The sequence below is a fragment of the Bufo gargarizans genome, chromosome 6 (assembly GCF_014858855.1).
Source record: "Bufo gargarizans isolate SCDJY-AF-19 chromosome 6, ASM1485885v1, whole genome shotgun sequence".
NCBI classification, from domain to species: Eukaryota; Metazoa; Chordata; class Amphibia; order Anura; family Bufonidae; genus Bufo; species Bufo gargarizans.
This window is the reverse complement of record NC_058085.1, coordinates 293,961,742-293,986,866: the sequence shown is the minus strand read 5'-3', so window position 1 is coordinate 293,986,866 and position 25,125 is coordinate 293,961,742. Positions and strand designations below refer to the sequence as shown.

The 25,125-nt window shown below is 40.4% G+C and overlaps 1 protein-coding gene across 2 annotated transcripts in view; it reads left to right on the top strand.

The window, feature by feature from the left end:
• The window catches only part of ARID5B (AT-rich interaction domain 5B), a 288,628-nt gene extending 264,017 nt beyond the window's left edge, over positions 1–24,611 (top strand). For both annotated transcript variants that reach the window (XM_044298346.1, XM_044298347.1), the window contains one exon: positions 10,589–24,611. In XM_044298346.1, the coding sequence (XP_044154281.1) occupies positions 10,589–12,727 (2,139 nt within the window). In that variant the 3' untranslated portion in view covers positions 12,728–24,611. The remainder of the gene's footprint in view (positions 1–10,588) is intronic.
• The last annotated feature ends 514 nt before the right edge of the window (positions 24,612–25,125 follow it).

Below are 25,125 nucleotides of genomic sequence, written 5' to 3'. Positions count from 1 at the left end.
AAAAACGTCCAGTATACTGAACGCAAAATACTGTCGTGTGCATGAGCCCTTAGGGTAATAAACGAAAAACAAGGCCTTTTCCTTACTGTTGTCATTTGCTATTTTTTACGCTCGTATTTACGTGCAGAAAAACTGCAGCGTAGTACAGTACCAGCAAAGTGTATAAAATTAGACAAATCTCCCGTACACTTTGCTTCTTTCTTCTGTGCGGAAATTGACCTGTCGTGTGGATTTCGAAATCTGGAGCATGGCACAATTTGTGGTAAATTTGTTTGTGCGATTTTTGATGCAGACTACACCCTTATCAATACAAGGGTGAGATCTGTGGCAAAATCACATCAAATCCGCACCAAAAACCGCAAGTAACACATGCAGTTTTTGGTGCAGATCTGGGGTGGAAACGCTTAAAAATCCGCACAGATTTTGCAGGTACCCTAATAGATTTCAAGGCACTGTTTCCAGTGGCAACTGCTTAGCGTGCTGATGGCTGGTGGTATTTTAAGCACTATAACACTTAAACTGTTTAACAGTAAGAGGCAACGCTGTTTTCATTATATATTATACGATTATGTTTGACAGAAAATGACATTTCATTGTGATGTTTTTGTATGGAATATAATGCACCCTTCTGAATAATAGCATTTCAGTTTAGCAGTGTTGCTAAGTAATGTTTGTGTTGTGGAGATAAAAAAGGTTAAAAAGGGAATGCAGGAATAAAAAAAATGTGTATATAGGCTGTGTTTAGTTCATATCCATCTAAAGGAATATGTGCAACTGAAACAGGACATTGCACTGGTCGCCATGAGGAACAACAGGAAGGGAGGGTGTATATATAGCAGAACTGTGTGTCATTTTTCAATTTAGATATATTTATTAGAAAATGATTACCGGTACAGACAATGGAATTAAGCTTTTCACATAATCAAAAGAAAAGGAAACAATCTGTTTTATAGAATAGTAGGAGGATAAGCTATACAAGCCTATAATGCATTCAGTCCTTCAGGAATCAATAGATATTGCTAAAATAACAGAGCGCTAGATTTATCTGGCCTACGCTGACCTCAGGAGCGTATATGTAGTCTATAGCCATAGGGATGTATGACTCTGGCCTCTCCGTATGGACAGACTGTATGAAAAACATTCTCCCTTGCACCTGCAGTCTCTGAGATCAGTGCAAGGATCACATTATATCAGACAATGTGGCTCACTGCCTGATAATAGAGCTCTCATGTAGCATGCACAGTATTCACCAACATAGCACTTGCTACTCCAGGTACTGTTGTTCACTGCCACTTTATTTTAACGAGAAACCAATACATTTTAATTTTCCAATGGAGCTAACAGGAAAAAGCAACTTTGTTATCCAATGATTAATGTAAATCGTACATAATCTATTACATGACAATCTCTGTCTAAGGCTACTTCCACACTGGCGTTTTGGCTTTCCGTTTGTGAGATCCGTTCAGGGCTCTCAGAAGCGGTCCAAAATGGATCAGTTTTTCCCTAATGCATTGTGAATGGAAAAAGGAACCGCTCAGAATGCATCAGTTTGCCTCCGATCAGTCTCCATTCCGCTTTGGAGGCTGCTTGCAGCGTTTTGGTGTCCGTCTGACGAAACTGAGCCAAACGGATCCGTTCTGACACACAATGTAAGTCAATAGGGACGGATCCGTTTTCACTGACACAATCTGGCACAATAGAAAACTGATCCGTCCTCCATTGACTTTCAATGGTGTTCAAGACGGATCCGTCTTGGCTATGTTAAAAATAATACAAACTGATCCGGGTGCAGACAGTTGTGTTATCTGAACGGATCCGTCTGTGCAGATCCATGACGGATCCACACCAAACGCAAGTGTGAAAGTAGCCTAACAAAGCTAGAACCAGCCCTGTACCTCACATGGATCCAGAGATCTCCCCATTCATTGTTCTGCTAGATTTATTTCAAGCTGCCAGCTCAGGGGGCGTGTCCTTTCTCAGAGGGCGTGTCCTGTCTTCTGCAGCTAGCAGCAGTTAAAGGATAGAGCTGACCACATGCTTCCATCTCGCTGAGCAGGACAAAGAAATTAGAAAAAAAGCAAACAGCAGGTGGCGCTATACAGATAGATTTCATTGAATAACTTAGTAGCTATAATCAATTTTAATTACATGCAATTATAAAAGTATTCAGATCCAGGTGCTGGTTTAAAAACTGTAAAATATTATTCGTGAGACAACCCATTTAAATAGACATCTATCATGTGTTTACAGCTCTTATGCAGACCTATGTGTCTCCTTGGCAACAGGCTACAAATAAACCCCGTGTGGTTTGATTTTGTAGTCACACTCCCTTCTACAGAGTTTGTTTGTAGTCTGTTGCCATAGATTTTTAATTAAGACTGAAAGTCGTATCAGTTTTGATCTTACAATGTATAAAAAATATTGTTCGTGAAGGTATACCTGCTCCTCGAGCCACATGTGACCCTCCATTCCTAATTTTTTGCAAAAAATAAATATAATCATAGGATCAGCATAAATATGATGTTTCTGCTGTTGTTTTTGATTATCCATCCACAGTTATGTGAGGAAATTAGAGTTCACCTAGTGCTTTATTATTTTATCGATATATTTTTATCTTTTTCTGTAGAACGCTAGTATTGACCTTTTGTATTATTGCACTTAAATAAAATAGTTATCCTTGTACTATGTCTGCCACTATTCATGGCTCATCAAGGGAGAGGTAAAAATAAAAAAAGGAGTAGTGTGCAGATGTCAGACTACTTCTTCATCTTTTCGCAGAGTAAAATGCGTTTAGTTACCATATAATGTTTTCTTAACATGAGAATGCTGAAGAAGATGTTTAATTTGTTTTGTAGTAAACTGAAAACAGATGTAAAGAGAAATCTATAAGTGGAGCCGTCTTGTTTCTGAAGTTTAGCCTGTTCTTAAAACTCTGCTTTAACTAGGCTGTTCTCCAACTCTGAAAAAAGCATATGAGTAAATAATAACAGCTCCGAGCAGCAGGGATACATATTCTCAGGTTAAGGCCTCATGCACATGACAGTTGTTTTTATCGGTCCGCAAAATGGGGTTCCATTGTTCCGTGATCCGTTTACGTTTTTGTTTCCGTGTGTTTTCCCTTTATTTTTGGAGGACCACCAGACATAAAGGAAAGTAAAAAAAAGTCTAAGACAGGTTTGCCATGCAAATGATAGGAGAAAAATGGATGCGGACATGCGGACGCGGATGACAATCTTGTGTGCCTTCATGTTTTTTAGCGGTCCCATTGACTTGAATGGTTCCGCAAACCATTTTCCACATAAATAATAGGACAGGTTATATTTTTTAGACGGACTGGAACCACGGATCACGGACGCGGATGGCAAACGGTGCATTAGCCGAGTTTTCAACTGACCCATTGAAAGTAAATGGGTCCGCAGAAAATCACGAAAAACAGTGCAACGGACACGGAATAAAACAAGTCGTGTGCATGAGGCCTAAGAAGCACACTTGGTCTTCAGATTATAGGATGACTATTTACCCTGGGGGGGGGGGGGGAGATATTGTGCATCATTCTAATTTGGACTATTGCCTTATTAAAATAGAAATGTGGCAATACAATGTCAATGTGTGTGGGAAAAGAGGATGAATATGGCCAACATTCAGCCGCACTTTGATATATCTATTTATACTAGTAGATATGTCAACCAGATTGATACACTTTGCGTTATGAGCACCCGTCTTTAAAAGGGTTTCCGAGATTTTTATTCTGAGGATAGGTCATCAGTATCTGATCGGTGAGAGACCGACACACAGGACCCCCAGCGATCAGCTTGGTATCGAGCTCAGTTTTATTCACTTCTATGAAGCTGAGCTGCACCTATGCCACGTGACACATGAACATGTCATCACTGGCCTAAGCAAAGCTCAGAGAAGGCGGCGGTGCTCACTGGAGCGCTGGTGCCTTCTCAAACAGCTGATCAGCATGGATCACCACCGATCAGATACTGATGACCTATCCTGAGGATAGGTCATCAGTATTTAAGTCTCACAAAACCCCTTTAAAGAAGTCAAACTAGCTGCTATGTGCCCGATATCTGCCTCAAAAAACTGTAGATTGGGGAACTTCTCTGTCAGCTGAAAGTGGCGCTGTAGTACAGAGTGGAAGAGATCATCTCGCATGCTATGGGAGGGCACAAGTGAATAAGGTAAAGAGATGCTGGTGACTGAGAGAAAGGAGATAATGTAGAACTGTATACTGCATGACCTACCTGACTGTAAGTGGAGGAGTACATGGTGAGCATTTCTGTGAATACTATTCAGTTTTAGTAGTATTGGTATAAAATATTACATTTGGCATTATATAACTTAAAGTACCGGTATATCTGACATTAGACAGGTACACATTCATAGACATATTTTAAAATTGCTATGTATTGACCTATACTATTTTTTATTTATGGCTTGTTACTTAAAGGGGTTGTCCAGGATTTTAAGAAATTTGCAAGTGAAATGGTTTAAAATAAAGGAATAACCTACACTTAACTGCTAAATTTCCTGGCACTTTGGTGAGCCACAGCGTTCCTGTAGGAATATTTTGTATGGTATTTAATTCAGATGACTGCTGCAGCCAGTCATTGGCCACAGCAGTCTCATGCAAGCATCAGCGGGGAGGCTACCAGTCTTGTGAATGGTGTACGCAGCTGGACTAGTATGGCCAACAAAGCAGCATAGGATTTAATGGGTGAATCTAGGTTACAGTATTTCATTTTTTTTTCCCATTTCTGGGGCTTCTGCAAGTTTCCTTCCACAGCCCATTTATATAGTGCTGGTGTACGGCACAAGAACACAAAGAGTCAAATTGGCCCCTATGCCAAACTCTATGTAACTCACAGTCAAATAGCCCTATCCAAGGCCTAGTTCACACGAACGTGTGTGATCCGTAGCCGTATTGCAGCCCGCAGATTGCGGGCCGCAATACACGGCCACAGTTCCGTGTGCCTTCCGCATCACGGATGCGGACCCATTCACTTTAATGGGTCCGCAAATCCGGAATTGCCGAACGGCCGCACGGAACGGGGCCCCTCGGAAGCACTACGGAGTGCTTACGTGGGGTTGCGTCCCGTACTTCCGTTCCGCAAAAAGATAGAACAGGTCCTATCCTTTTGCGGAACGGGCGTATCGCAGACCCATTAAAGTGAATGGGTCCGCGATCCGATGCGGCTGACCCGCGGCCGGCGATCGTGCATTGTGGCCCGCAATTTGCGGGCCGCAGCACGGGCACGGGTCACACACGTTCGTGTGAACTTGGCCTAAGGAACACCCAAAAATGATTTAGACAATTTTTGGGGTGTGGTAGGAATCCTGATCATGATGAATTGAGGAAAACATAGGTCCCACTGCAGGAAGGCAAAAGTGCTGATCTAATCTCTATACTCTTATCATCTGTGGCTTTATTTGTCTACTTTTTCCCCTCAAAGTTCCCTTTGACATCAAAGCCTTCACCTTGATAACAGAGCAATTTTACATTTTTCTTATTCTTCTCGCAACCTCATTCTGTCCCGCAGCCACTCTAAGGCTCCATTCACACGGATCCGCAACACACCCGCCCGGGAACCCCTATAGAAATGCCTATTCTTGTCCGCAGCTGCGGACAAGAATAGGACATGTTCTATCTTTTGCAGAGCTGCGGACCTGAAGCTAATGCGGATGCGGACAGCACACTGTGTGCTGTCTGCATCCATTCCGTCCCCATAGAGAATGACTGGGTCCGCATCCGTTCCGCAAAATTGCAGAACGGATGCGGACCCATGTGTGAATGGAGCCTATTCACACGTCCGTGTGTGTTTTGCGGATCCACGGATCCGCAAAACACGGACATCGGCGATGTGCATTCCGCATTTTGCGGACCCCACATCGCCGGCACTTAATAGAAAATGCCTAATCTTGTCCGCAATTGCGGACAAGAATAGGACATGTTCTACATTTTTCGGGATCGGAGTTGCGGACCCGGAAGTGCGGATCCGCAATTCCAGAGTCTGGCAGCACATCGTGCTGCCCCTTAGAAATGAATGGGTCCGCAATTTTGCGGAACGGAATTGCGGACGTGTGAATGGACCCTAAAGCTGAAACATTTATTTTTCTGGGATTGTGTTCTGGTGTTACAGTATAGAGGCACTGGTGGCGATCATAATCCAGTGGTGGGATTTTCTGTGTAATGATATTAATTCCCCTCCCTCTCTAAATGTTCTCATCTGTTTGGTATTTTCATGTAATTGAATAAGCTCTAGAGACCAAAGATAATGCAATACTTTTTTAAGCAGCTAATAATGGTATTTTGGCTGAATTGAGAAAATCTGAATAGGACTTAAAAGGGAAAATTCTATCTGCAGAGATAGCAGCGGTTACTGCATAGAAACGGGCAGCTGAAAAGCAGTTATGAATCATTATTCTTTTTATGTTTACCTTAAAATAATGACCAGCAGCTTGGCATTTAGATAAGGTGCTTCTTTATGTTACCTCAGTGTCTGTTATCTTAACCAGGCGGAAGAGAAAATAAGATTTCTCACGGTGGTTCAAAATGCTTTCATGCAAAGCATTGACAATAACAATTGTTCATGCCAATCAGTCTGCAGTATCCTAGATGGAACACGATGCTCACCTTAGGGTTTTGGGGAGGACTAGACAACAAAGGGGGTCATTTACAAACAAATATACTCTACTTTTGTGGCGTATATATCTGATGCAGATTCTGTTGCACGCCATGTTGCGGCAGAATCTGAGACTTCTTCCCTGCTCACTCCAGCTCTAAAAAAGTGGGCACGGCGGGGAAGGGTCGGCAGGCCCATCTCATTCATCATTTTCTTCACCTGGTTTAGGTGTAGAAAATTGTCTAAATGTAAGACAGCGAGGAAACTGCTGCCCCATGCATTCTGAATGGAGAGTAATCTGTTCAGTTTGCATCAGGATGTCTTCAGTTCAGTCGTTTTGACTGATCAGGCAAAAGAGAAAACGGCAGCATGCTACGGTTTTATCTCCGGTGAAAAAAACTGAAGACTTGCCGTTATGCGCATGCGCAGACTGAAAAAAGGGTGAAAAAAATAAATGCCGGATCCGTTTTGCCGGATGACACCGGAACGACGGATCCGGCATTTCAATGCATTTTTTCGACTGATCAGGCATTTTTAAGACTGATCAGGATCCTGATCAGTCTTACTAATGCCATCAGTTAGCATACATTTTGCCTGATCCGGCAGGCAGTTCCGGCGACGGAACTGCTTGCCGGATCTCTCTGCCGCAAGTGTGAAAGTAGCCTTACCTCTACATAACTTTGGCAATTCACTGCCAGCGCATGGGCTTATTAAGACCAGTATTTAAAACGCTGTCTTTATAAATGTATTCCAAAATGTCATCATTCCTGAACACAAATTTTATCATATACTCTATAAAAGGAAAATAAATTCTGTCTGACAGAAAAACAAGAAAAATACATAGAAGATGTATAGACAGACACTTGTTGTCCCATGCAATTAGGAGGTTGGCAAACATTTTCTGATAAGTGCCTTAAAGTGAATATCCAATTTTTAAAACAGTCATTTTTAAGGTCCAAATTTTGTGCCGATACATTTTCATACAGACGTGGACAAAATTGTTGGTACCCTTTGGTCAATGAAAGAAAAAGTCACAATGGTCACAGAAATAACTTTAATCTGACAAAAGTAATAATAAATTAAAATTCTATAAATGTTAACCAATGAAAGTCAGACATTGTTTTTCAACCATGCTTCAACAGAATTATGTAAAAAAATAAACTCATGAAACAGGCATGGACAAAAATGATGGTACCCCTAGAAAACACAGAACATAATGTGACCAAAGGGACATGTTAATTCAAGGTGTGTCCACTAATTAGCATCACAGGTGTCTACAACCTTGTAATCAGCCATTGGGCCTATATATATGGCTCCAGGTAATCACTGTGTTGTTTGGTGATATGGTGTGTACCACACTCGACATGGACCAGAGGAAGCAAAGGAAAGAGCTGTCTCAAGAGATCAGAAAGAAAATTATAGACAAGCATGTTAAAGGTAAAGGCTATAAGACCATCTCCAAGCAACTAGATGTTCCTGTGAGTACAGTTGCACATATTATTCATAAGTTTAAGATCCATGGGACTGTAGCCAACCTCCCTGGACGTGGCCGCAGGAGGAAAATTGATGACAAATCTAAGAGACGGATAATCCGAATGGTAACAAAAGAGCCTAGAAAGACTTCTAAAGAGATTCAAGGTGAACTTCATGCTCAAGGAACATCAGTGTCAGATCGCACCATCCGTCGTTGTTTGAGCCAAAGTGGACTACATGGGAGACGACCAAGGAGGACACCATTGTTGAAAACGAATCATAAAAAAGCAAGACTGGAATATGCCAAACTACATGTTGACAAGCCACAAAGCTTCTGGGAGAATGTCCTGTGGACAGATGAGACAAAAATCGAAGTTTTTGCCAAGGCACATCAGCTGTATGTTCACAGACGAAAAAATGAAGCATATCAAGAAAAGAACACTGTCCCTACTGTGAAACATGGAGGAGGCTCTGTTATGTTCTGGGGCTGCTTTGCTGCGTCTGGCACAGGGTGTCTTGAATCTGTGCAGGGTACAATGAAATCTCAAGACTATCAAGGAATTCTAGAGAGAAATGTACTAGCCAGTGTCAGAAAGCTTGGTCTCAGTCGCAGGTCATGGGTCTTGCAACAGGACAATGACCCAAAACACACCGCTAAAAACACCCAAGAATGGCTAAGAGGAAAAAATTGGACTATTCTAAAGTGGCCTTCTATGAGCCCTGACCTCAATCCTATTGAGCATCTTTGGAAGGAGCTGAAACATGCAGTCTGGAAAAGGCACCCTTCAAACCGGACACAACTGGAGCAGTTTGCTCATGAGGAGTGGGCCAAAATACCTGCTGAGAGGTGCAGATGTCTCATTGACAGTTACAGGAAGCGTTTGATTGCAGTGATTGCCTCAAAAGGTTGCGCAACAAAATATTAAGTTAGGGGTACCATCATTTTTGTCCATGCCTGTTTCATGAGTTTATTTTTTTACATAATTCTGTTGAAGCATGGTTGAAAAACAATGTCTGACTTTCATTGGTTAACATTTATAGAATTTTAATTTATTATTACTTTTGTCAGATTAAAGTTATTTCTGTGACCATTGTGACTTTTTCTTTCATTGACCAAAGGGTACCAACAATTTTGTCCACGTCTGTAATATAAGATTATAGTGGTTGGGCGCGCTTTTCTGGCCCCAGGCTCCAAATCCCCTGAATAGGCATAGACGGAAATGATAAGATTCAGTAAGTTAGCAGCCACCAGTAGATGGAACATAAGAGCGTAATCATAGTATACTAGATAAGCTCCCTCTAGTGGTGTTTGCAGGCATCTGTGATGTTATCTTTGAGATCCATGTCTGTGCATGGGGACTTGGAGTTCTCTGTCAGGCAAACAAAGCTCTGACCGCTATGGAAGATATATTTAGTTTGTATATTGATTGACAGTCCCATAGCTACTACTAATATGACTAGGACTGTCAACAAATGATGCAGAGGAAGCAACTAAACATTTTATCTGCCAAGCTTTTTGACTTGTAACTAGGTTATGTGTTGCAACAGTATACTGATAATACTGCCAGCAGTATAATGTTACTATGTACACACTCTCCAGCAAAAACATGTTTTGCCTGTATATTAGCATAAGCTATTCTTGAAAACTAAGGTAGACATTCGTGTGTATGCCTTGTGTATACCTGTTTTTGTTGATTTAAGGGTTGTCAGCCATTTTGATTCCTTCTCCTCAGATAAGGTTCCCTTATGCAGCCTATATTTCCTATTATGCCTCTGGACTTTGCAAATATAGAAGGGATGCAGTTTCATCCCACTAAGAACACTCAATAATAGATCAGTGACATAAAACTTATGTCCCCTAACGTACACTGCAGAGCTTTTATGTATTCCAATGTCATGCACCTTCAGTCTGTCTCTCCTGCTTTCTGCTTGTGATAGGTTTCTCCTTGTAAACTGTTACAAGCAAGGCGAAGCAGCATCTTATAGGAATACAGCAGAGATTCTGCACACAGAGAGTATAAATTATCAATGTGAGTCCGGAAAGATTTAGAAGTCTGCACCTGATAATTGTATGTACTTCCCTACAATATCACTGCTTTCATAGTCTCTTAGGTAAGGCAGAAATGATACCTCCAGTAGAGAAACAAGGAGTATGGAGCTAGGAGAGGAGGGCTTGAGAGCTGCCAGGAGGTATTTTAGAGTTGGTTATGTATCCTGTAGTTCACAGGAGGTCAGCCACACAGGAGAGAATGATCTCCTGCCTACACACAGGAGCAAACTCTGGACTGGTGGTCAGTCTGGGGTCACGTGAAAGGGTTCAAAATATATGGATGCAGCTGAGCTAGGATGAAACAAAGTATTGCTGGATTATTGATGGAGAGCATTAAATGTGCAAAACAGCTTTAGTAGAATATACATTTTATTCAGGTTGATTACTTTTTTTGTTTAAAAGTTGGCCCTAAAATATTTTTTTTATTTTTTTTCAGGCTTCACCACTGGAGGAGAATCAGGATGTAAATGAGAAAAACGTGTCTTTTTGTGATTCAGAAGAGATCAAGCCAAAGGTAGACCGCTCTGAACTGAAAGAAGAGAGTCAGTCCACACCTCTGGATGAAGAAGAACTTGATGAGTCCATTCCTAGTGTATGCCATGTGAAAGAAGAAGAAAACGTGCACTCAGAACCTATTCCCATTGACTCATTCCCTAATGTCACAAAAGAGAGTAATTCCAGTTTAGCAGGTGATGAAGAAAGCACACTCGTAGAAAGTGCAGCTGTTTTAAAAGCAGAACACTGCAACCAAGATCCATCAGAAATGGAAGTACGGGAAGGACATTACAATATGTTTCCCTCAATTCAGGACCAACTGCAGCATGAAATGAATGAGTCAGATGAGAAGTTGGCAGATATGCCAGATTATATTGCAAACTGTACAGTAAAGATGGACCCGCTGGTCTCTGAGGACCTTAAAAATCCTCTGGACAGCAGCATTTTACAGAATGCATTGAAGCAGAACCCCAAAGTGTACTTGGTTCAGACTCTGGACATGCTGAAAGAGAAGGATACTTCATCCTCTTCGTCAAATGAAGATTCATCATTCAGTTACACACCTCTGCTTTACTCAAGGGGAAACCCAGGAATAATGTCCCCTTTAGCAAAAAAGAAGCTGTTGTCACAGGTTAGCGGGGCTTCACAAACTGGAAGTTACCCCTATGGCTCACCGCCACCATTAATAAGCAAAAAAAAGTTAAATTCCAAAATAGAAGTATCTCAACCTTTAGTGCAAACTCATCAGGTATCGAACTCTGAAACAGTGGCTATAAACAGACCATCTGTGATACAACATGTTCAAAGTTTTAAGCAAAAAACAGCAGACGACAAAAAGAGCATAAATGACCTGTACAAAAGCAGTACTTTAAACAAAACAGACTCTTACCGTTGTGAGTATGCTAAGCAGCATCAGAGTGTGCTGGCAGAGTCCTACTCCTTGAAGTCCAGTATGCTTGAATGCAAAGAGAAAATGGCTGAGAAGAGGGCTGCACACAACTCCAATGTGCCAGCCTTTTTGGCTGAGTTCTATTCATCGCCTCATCTGCATAGGCTTTACCGACATACAGAGCATCATCTTCACAATGAACATGCATTAAAATACCACCCGAGGGAAATGTATAGAGAAAGTGAAAATGTGTCCTCTACACACAAGCATCAAGAGAAACTTCACTATCATCACTCGGTACATCAACCACAAAAACAGAATGTCTCGAATACTATGGATGACCAGCCGACTGATTTGAGCCTTCCCAAATCTATGCACAAGCACACTTCAAAAATGCAAGGCACCAACCTTTCTCATCATTTGGTACAGCAAGAAAGCAAAACCCATCAAAGTCCATTTCAAGTTCCAAACAGTAAGGCTATTGGCATAGACTGTAACCCAAAAGCCTGTAGAGTTTCACCAATGCCGATACAAGTATCGAAAAGGCACACAGAATCAATTCACAGGCCCATTAAGGCTCACAGTGTAAGACTAGATAATGTAAGGAAGATGGAAGCCACAGTCCATCCAATCACGGTTGGTAAAGCCAGTCCTCAGAACTTCGGGACCTCACGATCTTTGAAAAGAAATCTAGATGATATGGACAGCCCTGTCTGTGATAAAAAAATAAAAGCAGTGTCTCCTCTAAATATACCAAAGGAGATATCAGGTCAAGAGGGTGAAAGCAGCAAATCATTGCATGACATTCATTCTGGTAGTATGATGGAGAGTCACAAATACCCACTATCAGCGCCAATCTTTACCGGGATCTATCCCGGAGGCTTATGTAGTGGGCTGAGCACACGCATACCACCTGCCTATTCTCATCCACTGCAGTACTTGAAAAACCAGAGTGTGCTTTCACCACTAATGCAACCCTTAGCTCTCCATTCTTTGATGATGCAAAGACAATATCTAACCAACTCCACTAACTCTCAGCAGCTATATAGACATTTGGCATCAGCCACCCAAGTAGGATCTTCATACGATGACCTACTACACAACAACATTTATCCTTTAACAGCTATCAACCCGCAGTCCTCTTTTTCTTCCTCCCAGATGTCATCTGTACACCCCAGCACAAAACTTTAAGCAATTTCACTGTGGCAAAAAAAAAATAATATCTAATTGTTAATACTTTAGCTACATTCCTTGCCTAGCACAATATTCTGCATAAAAAATGCTCTCTACTGTGTGAGCCACACTATAACTGTATATGTACCATATTAGAGGTAAGAACAATGGCGTCAAGGTTATACTTTGGGTTTGTTTAGTTTTATAATGGAAAGAAAAAGAAAAAAGTATAGAACCTAGTGCGCTCCACACATTTGTAACAGAAGGTAAAAAGCAGAAAAAAAAAGCTGGAATATCGTAGGTTCACATGTCACGGCTTACGCTAGAGGCAACGCTTTTGCTTTTTATTTGTCTTTTTGTTTTGACTGTTAAAGGTTAAATCAATGCAATGTATAGTTACAAGTAAATTTACAAGTAAATTTTAACACTATAATGGCAGAAGAAAGTTAAACACTGTTTATTTGACTGTACATGTCTGCCGGTGTCACTGTCTGTTTTATTAATTTATATGGAATAAGCCCTCGGTTGATTACTTTGCTTTTTTTTATCTTTTTGTTTTTTATTAAACAGTTATGTGTTAACGGCAAGGTTTTTACGAGAGGTTGATTTTGTGTGCATGTTGTCAGGATTCTAACGTAGGAAGCCGCTTTTACAATCTATGCATGTTGTTTACATATACAAGGAAACAAATCGCCCATCATCTGAACGCCAGAGGCAACCGTTTTCTTTTGCTGATCTAATACTATTGTATAGTATGTATATCATTTGTATACTTAAATAATTTTTCAGAATAAGGGCTGTTTTTACCTAGCCCCTGGAACAGGTGTTACCTAGTATACTGACCTGCTCTGGTCTGGCACCCCAGCTCTATTCAGTGATCATATGGACAGGGTCAAGTGCGCTGCTGCAGCCAGTGACTGCCCTCAGTGCTGATGTGTCCGCATGTGGCTTAGCAGTCACATGACTGTCCGTACTCTAGCCAAAAGCAAACAGTCTGAAGCCCAGAAAAATCACTGAACAGAGCCAGGGTATTAGGCCTGAGCAGCGGAAAGGCAGATGAGCATGACTGTTTCATTAGGTACAACACTTTCTGGGGGCTAGAAAAAAAATTGCCCTTGATATCGGAAAAACCCCCTTTAAGTGAAAACACCAGTCAAAAATGAAACCTTAGCTATGACATGGTGTTTGTGTTCTTTTTCTGCTTTGTGTTCTCTACTGTTAAAGCATAGAACTACGTTGGACCCCATCCCTATTTTATTTTTAAGAGCATTATTTGGCGCAGGCATATACCGTACTTACCAACATTTGAATCCCAAATGGCAGGACAGTCCAGCCACATTTTTCTTGTGAACTCCCCCTGTACAGGCAAATTACCATGAACCTTTTGCTCCTTGTGGTCCAGCTGGAAGGAAAAATGAGGCGTCTATGGACCTCAATTTTGCCATTTTCACTCCCCATCATTACGGGTGTTATATAGGAATGTCATCAATGTATCATGATGTGAAGACTGGGGTTTTTCTTTCAAATATCAGATATTTCTCGTGTGTACAGTATGTGGCTCCACGGCCAACAATGATATGACAACCTGCTCAAGGATTCCAGTGATTAAGGGTTGTATAATCACAGTGATATACAAATGCCCTCCTTTCTGCTCAGTACAAAAGCTTTTCTCATTGAAGAACATTATAAAAAATATTAATATTATTTCTAAGATCTTAGCATGTGCACTCAATTTCTTACTGCTTTGGAAAGTTTGACCTCTTTATAGTAAAGAAAAAAAATCAGTCAGCAAGAATTCAATTGTTCTAAATTCCTGCTCTTCACCCCAAGTATAATAAAGAAAAATAATCTACAAGGATTTTAAAGGATAGCGTACACGTGTCGTGTCCTTACAATGTAATTACCTGCACTTTCTGGTATTACGGTATAAGATCTCATCAGTGATGATGCAGGTATTGGTTTAGTCAATGAAGGTTATAGTTTGTTAAATGTACAATATACTTCTCAATTTCTCACAGTTTTCATGATCTCTACTTGCTGTCATGCAGTGAGAATCTTTATGGTTTGCTTTCAATGGATAAAAGTCCATCCTAAATGGAGGCACAGGTCATTACAGTAGAGTTATCAAAGCTCTGCTGTACAGTGAGCCGTGAACCTGTGTCATCGTCACATCACCAGGATAGATTATCTTTGCTGGACTTAATGAATGAATGACAGCAAGCAGAGATCTTGAGAACTCACAGAAATTGAAAGGAATAAAAAGTATGTTCGGTCATTGTATAACTTTACGATATACAACTACTCAGCTGTCGCCAGCAGTCCGTCAGATATTAAATGAGGTGCATGATTGAGTGCGACTCCATTCAAAAGTCTGTGTGTGTGGGGGGGAATAGGTCTCCCGTTCTCTTGATTAGTGGGACTCCCAGCGGTCAGGCCCCCCACCTATCCTGTGGATGGATTATAAATGATCATTCTGGAACCCTGTTAACGCTACTAACTTCCCAACATTCCCCCATACAACTAATAGACCAGTTTCACACAAGAACATGTGATTGCAGAAATGCTGCCCATGTGATGCTGCATTACTCAGGCCAACCATGATTCTGCTTGCCTGAATTCACAGTGATTTATGATGCTGTAAGTTGGAGCTTAACTGTGGGTCTGCTGTTCCACACTGAAACAATGAGGGCAGGACAGTAGACCTGCCATCAGGCCGGTACTTACAGCATCATAAATCGCTATGATACTCTAAATTTGAGTCTAGGAAATGCGGCTGTCACATTGACAGTATTTCCTAGACTGCAAATTCTCGTTTAAACTGTCCATAGAGGAACTGCTGTAATCAAATCACATTGTAATGAGTACATACAAATACACAACAGGGTCAGTGATCAACTCAAAGTACTAGAAAGGAAAGAAAAAGAAAACATTATTTTTTTTTTTACTATAGCCATATGTAAGGTCAAGCCTGCTGGCCGATCTGAGCTACTCTCACTCAGATAATGTACTTGCTTACTAGTGCAACTTTATTATTATGACCTATCTTCTACCGTGGCCAATAATTGTATTGCTCCGTCTATCTGCTCTGTTGTAATGGGTTGTTTTGCAGTTTACACTAGCTTTTTTTCATTGTGAGGAGCAAACCCTTTTAAAATTACGAAGTGTGAAACTTTCCATTATTCTTTTCCGCTCTTGGAATATTATGTTTTCCTTAAAAAAATATAAAAAAATGAAGAACATCTTACAGTGGGGAAGATTTATTCAGCTAAATCTGCCGAAATTCTGGTTCAAATTCTGGTGTACAAGCCTTGCATCACATCTACTGTATTACGCGTTTTAGAAATTTTTGCATGCAACAAAAGGTGGGACTTAGCGGAAAGTGGTGTGGCTTAAATTGCAACATTGCACGTCCACAATGCAAACCAGAGATTAGGAGGCCCCTGCTGGCTGAAAAAAACTAAAAAAAGGGGTGTATATATAACGCCTGTACAGCCAGCTTAGCTGCACAGGGGCTCAGTGAGAAGGGAGCCCCTACCTAGGTATAGAGCAGTAGCAGAAGTGCCATGGTTGCACTACTAAGCTCAGACAGGTCATAGCTTAGTGGGCTGATTGTGCAGAACCTATTGCTGTGACAGGGGACAAGGCTTAGTGTTGCATTGGGGCATGGACATAACAAAGGTCCCTAGACATAACTTTGCTTAGAACACTAGAAATGTCAGATCGGCCCCTGTGTTTGTCAACATTTTGGTGCTAAATTCTGTCTCAAAGGAAGCCAAACAATAAGGGGTGTAAAGTTCTACAAAAGTGTCTTAACTTTTGTGTAATAAATGACATCCTTAGATCGCAATAGTTTACACTGGCTAAATATTAGACAGAATTAGCAAATCTGCTCCAGTGTTTAGATCAGGTTTTTGTACACTTTTTTATCATGTTATTGTTTGTTTTGGCCTTTTGTGCTGGCACTGAAGAGGAGAATATGGAGTTCTCTACACACATTGAAGCATATTTCATAATCATGTCTAAAACTGAGACAGCATAAACTTAGATGAGACAGTCAAAAGGTGCACCAAATGTATCTATGCCCTGAGTAGACTTGGCAGAGTGTCTAAGACAATTAATAAATATGGCCCGTCACACGTGCATCAGAATACTGGCTCAGTTTGATTAGTAGTAAGCATTTTTTAGGGCTTTTTCCACTCACTGGCCTCAATTTTAACAAAAGCCACCCAAAAGACGACTGCTTGTGTGACCTGTGGTGCATTTTGGCATGGTAAAGGAGGTGTCGCACACAACTTTTTGTCACAGTTTTTGGAGCCAAAATAAGAAAGTAAAGACATATAATGGAAGAACTTATACTTCTTGCAGCTGGATCTGCTCCTGACTTTGGCTCAAAAAATTGCATCTCAAACTGCCACACATAGTTGTATGTGACACCACCCTAAAGGAGTAGCTTGCCACCTTTCTTATATATAAATATACTGACAGTAATAACCTATCTATGTAGTGTCAATGTATCTCGCAGGGCTTTACAATCACATCCTTCTAGTGTGTGCACAAATAACATTTTACATATCGGAAACATTATCAAGGAGTAACTATATGAAAAGCTCAAAAAAGGGAACATCATAAATCAGAGTCAACAATCTATGAAGCCTTTGTGTTTGCCTAGGAATGTACGCCTGTCAATGTTAATCAGCCTCCTGTGCTGCCCCACAGTCATACAGTTTTCTGCTGTCCTAAGCAACTTCAGTGTTTAATTAACAGGTTTTTTTATGTATTTTTTCCAGCAGTGGATGGTTCTTATCCATTCAGTAATGTGTAAATATATTCAGATGCCACTTATGAACATGGATGGTATATCTTTTATATATTTCACATACCAGTTTTTAATCATATAAATTAACTTGTAATTTTAATCTGTTTCTTCTTAAATTAAACCCTGTGGTGCTGGCGGTATTACATATGGCACTTATTTGACCATAGATGTACCAGGCAGCACATTCGTCCTCAGAGTGTGGTCAGAGCAAGGGGCAACAGAATTTTTAATACTTTGTGCACCAATTTTGGATTACTGGAGAGGGTTACTGCCATGATTAAAAGTTACAACTAATATCGGTAGGTGTCCAGCCAGTGGAACCCCCACTGATCCAAAGAATGGGGGTCCCCCATTTATTCTCTATGGGACTATAATAGGTTGTAGAGTACAGCACTTGGCTATCTTGGCAGTCTGATAGAGAATGAATGAAGAAGCAGGGTGCATACTCAACTTGCCTGTCCATCAGAATGGGGGAATGGGACCCCCATTTTCTGTATCGCTGGGGGTCCCAGCGGTCAGTCATCCACCAGTCAGTTAGTTATCCTTTATCCTGTAGATAGGGGATAACGTTTAGTCATGGCACAACCCCCTTAAGGCTGGAATCACACAGACAGTTTTTGTGGCAGTTTTGTAGGTGGTGGTAACATCTATTAGAGAATTTAAAGAGGGAGTGGGCAGCGACGCTACCCAATTATTAAACATTGCTTCCTCTAACCGAGCCTGAAAAAAAAAATAGAATACAAAAAGAAAGGATTTATAGGAGATAGAGGAAATATTGAGGCACTTTTGATTCTCTAATAGTTTTGTATTAAGGAGGCAGCTGAGGTGCTAGACAGTCAGTCCTGTCTGATGTCACTTAGGGCTCTGTTCATATGAGCATCATGGTAACCATGACTGCTCTTACAGATCTTGTTGACTTTTAATTGGATCCCATTAGGTTTCCAGCATTTTTGACTGCAGGACTAGCGCTGCAGACTGGGCTATTTTTTGCAATCAAAAATACTGTACCAGACAATGGAAATATAAAATTACAAATGTTGACCCTTAACCTGGGGCAATGACTGGTTATGAAAGTCAACCAATGGCCTGTATAATCACCCCTAGACATCATGTCTGTAAACCAACCAAAATATTGGACCCTGATGGAAATATATCTAACAGCGATCAGTAATCAAATGCATGTGAATGTAGGGAGGTTCAGCTAGTAATGACTAATCTGACTAGAACAAGGACTATGAATTTATATTCAGATATATACATTTAGATATCCTCCCTATACATACTGTATGCTTACTACTTATCCTATATCTGGGAAAAAATATTCTGATATCTAAACGCAGCTCCTGTTTTCTTCAGAAAGCAATGTTCACAGCTAAGAGCTCAGTCCAATTTAATCCTCTTGTACAAATATAACTGCTGACACATTAGTTAGTATTTCCAAGGATAAAGCTATTGAAACAATGCAGATACTGTGTTACTTTCTGAGCTATTCATGAGGCCCGTACCTCTATAACATAATCTATGAATTTCTATATTAATCCACAAACCTAATTACCATCTGATAAGGTGGCAGGTAACAATGACCGAGCCTCTATGGGTTTCACTAGAGGATCCAGATCCTGTTATGCCCTACGACAGGGTTGCTCAACCTGCGGCTCTCCAGCTGTTGTAAAACTAGAACTCCCACCATGCTCTTCTGTAGGCTGATAGCTGCAGGCTGTTCAGGAATGATGGGAGTTGTAGTTTGGCAACAGCTGGAGGGCCGCAGGTTGAGCATGCCTGCCCTATGACATTCAGCTCTATTCAGTAATTTGTGGAAATTGTCTTCATGCTAAAACTTAGTAATATTAACATACACCTGTTACTTTCATGCAGTCAAGGAGCCCATATTCATGAGATTGGAGCTGCTACCTGGCATCTCATGAATGAATATTCATCGGTTCCTGTGAATATTAATTGTAAAAAGCCTTAATGATGTCACTGCACCTATTGAATTGATAAGCGGCGGTCTCATGAATATTGGCAGCATTCTGGGCAGATGACAGGTGCTCTTTCCAACACTAAAGATATACAGATCTGACTTATTTTTAGTCTGAATTCATCCAAAGATTTGAATTGCACGGAGTATTTCTCTTCGATAGCTTGGTTAAACATAATAATTGTTCAAAACATACAGAGCTATACTCAAGCTTTACTAAGCCATAAAGCTGTTCACAGAAGACATAATCTATAAAACCGCTTGATTATCTTTCACAGTGGGCAAGCAAATTTAGCTGTGCACATAACGTAAACTGCCATGAATTATTCTGTATTCAAATGAAAACAAATGTAAGTAAATGTAAGTGCTTCCAGATCTCTGACAAGAATTACATTAATAAAATGCTTCCTTTGTTCTCTAATCATTTTGGTGTAAACATTAGAGAAATGAAAGCATTTAACATTCCACATGCGAGGCAGACACCGGTCTAAGGAAATGTTCAGGCAAAAAGGGGAATTGATATTTTAGAAAATTACATAGAGAACAGTGGTAATTAAAGGCAGATTTAACATTATGTATTGGCCTCTCTTGAGTGCCGTAAAATCAGCGTGTAGGTACGTTACTGTGTTACCGGCTTTTCTACGTTTTATGATGGTACATTATTACTGTGCCTAAAAGAACATTAATGAACACAGTGGTAAATGTCAAATATTAGCAAGGCTATTTACCGGGCACTTTTCATAAACAGATGTCTTGGGGTCCTTTTGCATATGAAGATAAATTCGCAAAATTGAGTGCTGATTGATGACATAGTGATTTTTAACACGCAAAAGACACACGTTCATATGTAACACAACATGTTTTTTTTTATTTTTATCTCTGTTGAAATCGTTTTGTCTTTCCTTCGCTCCGTCTGCCGTTGACTAGCAAATGCCCGTTTACATGAGGAGATATAATGCTGAAAAATGATTTTTAGGTCATCATAAAAGATTTGATCAACGACAAACAAGCACATTCTCGCTGATCGTGCAAAAAGCTGCACATGATTGGCCAGTGATTGGAAATATTTGCTCATTATAATTATTTTTCTGCATGATAATCACCCCATATAAAATGCCCCGGAGAGCTGGGACTGTCGGATGTACCAGAACTGGCTAGGACTACAGGCAGGGTAACTCTAGAGGATAAGCTTGTAGTCACTATCAGGTACAACAGGCTCTTTGCCACACAAGAGGACACTAGTATTATACTGTACATGGCACAGGATAGTTGGTGGCCCTGTTATCCAGTTCACATGTCAACCCAGGAACTTCAACAACTGCAAGCAAATCTACTAGTAACTCTATCACGATACACAAGCTGTGGAGAATCAGAGTTAAATGTCCATGGCAAGTTCTGCTACATCTGCATGGCTTTATAAGTGTTTATTTTTGTAAACTGTAATAAGTTTAAGTCAAATGAAAGTGGCACTTTAAATATAGGCACGTGCAAGATGCTAATGAAAAGTTGGGACAGTGGTGACAGAACTCTGGTTGAGGCCTCCTGCACACGACTGTATCTGTTTTGTGGTCCACATATCATGGATCCGCAAAATATGGATGTGGCCTGTGTGCACGCATAGATGCGGACAGCACAAGGATGACATCCGAGTGTCGTCCATAATTTTGCAGCCCCATAGAAAAGAATGGGTTCATTTTGAGTCCACAACAAATGTGGATCAGATATGAACCGAAAATACGGTTATGTGCATGAGGTCTTAGGGTAACGTTTTCCACTTTGGTCCCTACGTGGGTGCTGCTGGAAGTGGTGCTCCCCATTCCAGGTAGCATCAGGGCTGTACGGTGGGTGCTCTGCCCTTCCAGATGCCTGTATCATCAACCATCTCAGGTAATGCAGTACGTTAGAGTCCTAAAGAAATTACGCACAAGACTAATTATGTATTATAATGTGTAAACATGAATTGTGAGGAGTAAAGAGAAAGATATGCAGGTATACTACGTTTGTCATTTCTGATGCCCAAGCTTTCGATTTCATCTAAATCACATATTTTTGCTACACGTGGACTTGAATGTAAATAAAATAGTTGAATTTTTAATATTCCTAGGAAATGTACAGTAAATGATTACTATAGTACGGTGGGAGTAAGACGTGACAATTATGTATAAAGTAAGCACCTGACAGTTTTCTATTTCCCCAGGTCCAGTTTCTGTTGGTATTAATCAGTCGATACGTACACTTTAAAAGGATTTTGTGATTTAAGTATTTACATACCAGAATTAGCACAGTAATACGTGTTAGTTACAAAATGAATTCTTGAACCATTATCTGGATGAAGTAGGCAGCTTCCCCATAGAGTTAGCTTGTCCATGTATCAGCATCACCAGTTAAATGAACACTCTGGGTAGGTACACATGACAAATATACTCTAAATTGATCACATGGCAGTAACTGACTGGGCATGTCCAATTATGTATGGCCAACTGAATAATAAGTGAGTGATGTACAGACTACTAAAATGTGCTTCAATCCTTAGCAGGCAATTAGGTATCGGCCACATGAGGGTCCCTAACTAGTGGCCTCAGAGCTGCTGGCAGTGGGACCATGGACAGATTCAAGACGTTACAGAGTCCTTAGTGCTAGGGCAATTTCTATCCACCTCTTCAATAGCATATTTTTCCTTTGTTTTCTAGCTGCAACACTGCTAATATTATTTCCTTCTCATGATCTGTAACTGTTGATGTCGCAGTTTGTGTTTCCGCTCCATTTACCGTAGTCTTATTTGTCTTTTATGTCTTTAATACATTAACTGTCAGTTGGAAGGTAATGACGCTTGAGAAAATGGGTGACAGAAATGGTTGAATTTTAACTTATAAGGAAAAGGAAAACTAATGCAGTTAATGTGGTTACACAGCATGTAAACAGTGTCAGGGTTCACAGCTCCCTAGTGATGATAGGTAAGTGTCAATGATGGGATCATAGCACATCTATATAATGTGGCTTGTAGATGGTGGACAGCTGTATGGCTCAATTGGGGCCGATCATCACAGTAAAAACATTTGGGGACGTTTATCAATTCGAGTTGTTTTTGTGTCTGTTTTGAGTATGTCTTTACTTTGTGTGTCTGCGCCAAATTTATGAAATGGCGCAGCTTAATAATATATTTGGCATGATTGCAATGTGGTTTACACCTAAATGTGTTAAAATACACCAGGGGGTTGCCTGGCGAGCAGTTTTGACAAAGTCAGACATAGTAAATGTTCCATAATCCAGGTCTGTTTTCACTATTATCCCTCAAACATAGACCACTTTGAAAATGGGATAGTCTCACAAAATTTGGCAAAATTTGACCAAATATCTCAGAAAACGCTGCAATCATAATGACTTGCGACATTTTTTAGCCACTAAAGACGTATCTGATTTGATAAATGTCCCCTATTGAATTTATCGACAGACTACAGACTGCTGTAAATGCATCTCAAGTGTGGGGGATCCAAAAGTGACTGTAGACTATGGTCAGATTTGCCCCTTGAGTATTTGTCATTCCTTAATTTATTCTCAAAAGTTGCCCCTTAAGAAGGAACCTCACTTTAAAGAAAAAACAAATCATTACAAGAGATAATTTTGTCCACACTTTAAGAACCACATTGCATTAGGCTGGAGGTCCCAAAACTTCTTCTATGTTGCTTGAGGCACATTTAACTTTCAGTGATGGTCGGGAGCAACAGCCAATTCAAAAATACAGGGGGGGGGGGGATTTTGAATGTAGAGAAACAAAAGACATGGAATTGCAAACGTTTGCTGATAAATATTTCAGTGTGAAATGTAACACTAGTGTTATACTATCCAAATTGGCACTGTTTAATGGTAAATCTAGGCTAGATCCTTAACAATGTCAAGTACATATGGGCATAACTCAGGGCTGCCATGGCAAGCTATAAATTGCAGGAGGTCGCGAGCTACATAAGGTTCCTGAGCCACTGGTTGGGGACCATTGCTTCAGGCTAGGGTGATCTTAATTTACCTGCATTTTAAAAGTTTACTTCATGGCCATATCATTTCACCACTGGTTCAACACACCGTGAAATGAGTCCATTTGCATTAGTCCATCCACTTTAGAACATCAGTATAGTCTTTGGTGAATGTAACATGACAGCTGCCTAACTAGTCATACAATACCAATACCTTCTGCATACATGGAAGGTGGTTTCAACTGGAAGCTGCAGATTGATTCCTGTAATAAGGGACATACAATTAGGAACCATGGAACCTACGTTCATTCTCATCAGATGAGCAGACAGCACTGTAGATGATAACATATTACATTAATCCCCATGGTGTGGTTATGGACACCGAAGCACCTGGGCTTTAGCCAACACTTGGGGTGTCCACAACATGGAATCATTCATCCCATTGTTGAGCCGCTGTTCCATGTAGAACCTTATATGAGCAAATATAACCTGAAAGCAAATAGTACCCATAAGACACTATGGCGGCAGTCATTCTGTGTTGGGTGGAAATAGTACATTTGCTCAGTGCCATCCAATCTGTTGCAGAGTGATGTGATTATGAATGGGGTACAGCTATGTGGAATATATGGACACTATATAGCAAGATGAGACCTAACACTTTCAGCCTCATCAATACTACTTTAATTATGAATCTCACATTAAAAGCAAGCCTCTCCATTCCCGCCAGTATTCGTTAGTGTCATACAGAATCTTCCATTCACTTTGACATCATTATGATTTATTTGCTGTATGTTACTTTGTAAATTATTGATTTTACCTGAAAGTGTTTTCAAAGCATGCAGCAGATCGGCTTCTAACTGAAGACCACTGGCAGAAACCCCCCGCTGGATTATTTGTTTAAAAACTGCTTACAGGAATCTTGGATACAGTTCAAAAAGAGGGTTGAATTCTCTCTCAGCTAAGAGCAGATTAGAAAAAAAAAATGTTTTAGAAAGGGGCTTTGTTTGCATTGTGCGAGTTCAAGAGGATTTAATACAAGTCTATTTTGTGCAATTAAACCATTGTTGTTTGAAGTCTGGTAGAAAAAAAAAAAAACTCACAGCAAATTCTAATTGGCAATACTCATAAATCTATGAAGTGCGTTCCATTCCAAGAAATGTTGTAACACACGATTCTGCCGCGTTACTCATTCATTACCAGTTCTCAAGGTTGTGAGATAAAACCGTTCTCTAACCTCTGGCAAGATTGGGAACAGTTTGTGTTCCATGAGCTTAAATCACAACCGGGAGAGGGCAGCTGATGTCCTCAGAAATCTCCTCGCCCTGCCAAGTGGTCACACAACCCGCTGAAAATATAGTTTGCTAAAACAAACATATTATCATCACTAGAAAATATCAGGTTTCGTTCTAAAGTAAACCAGTTTCAATGTACTCTTATTAAAATGTGATGCATGACCTCTGAGAAGTGCTGTGACTAGTCTGAGCCGTAGCCACGCGCTCATTCTCGGGTACTGTATTGTTGTGCCTTGCTTAGAGAATGAAATATATCTTGAGCACATTAACAAAAAACCCATACCCTCCATGCATATTTTATTTTCCATGTAAACGTGTTATAAAACGCCTATGATTGAAGAGATACAATATTTTGGCTTTTG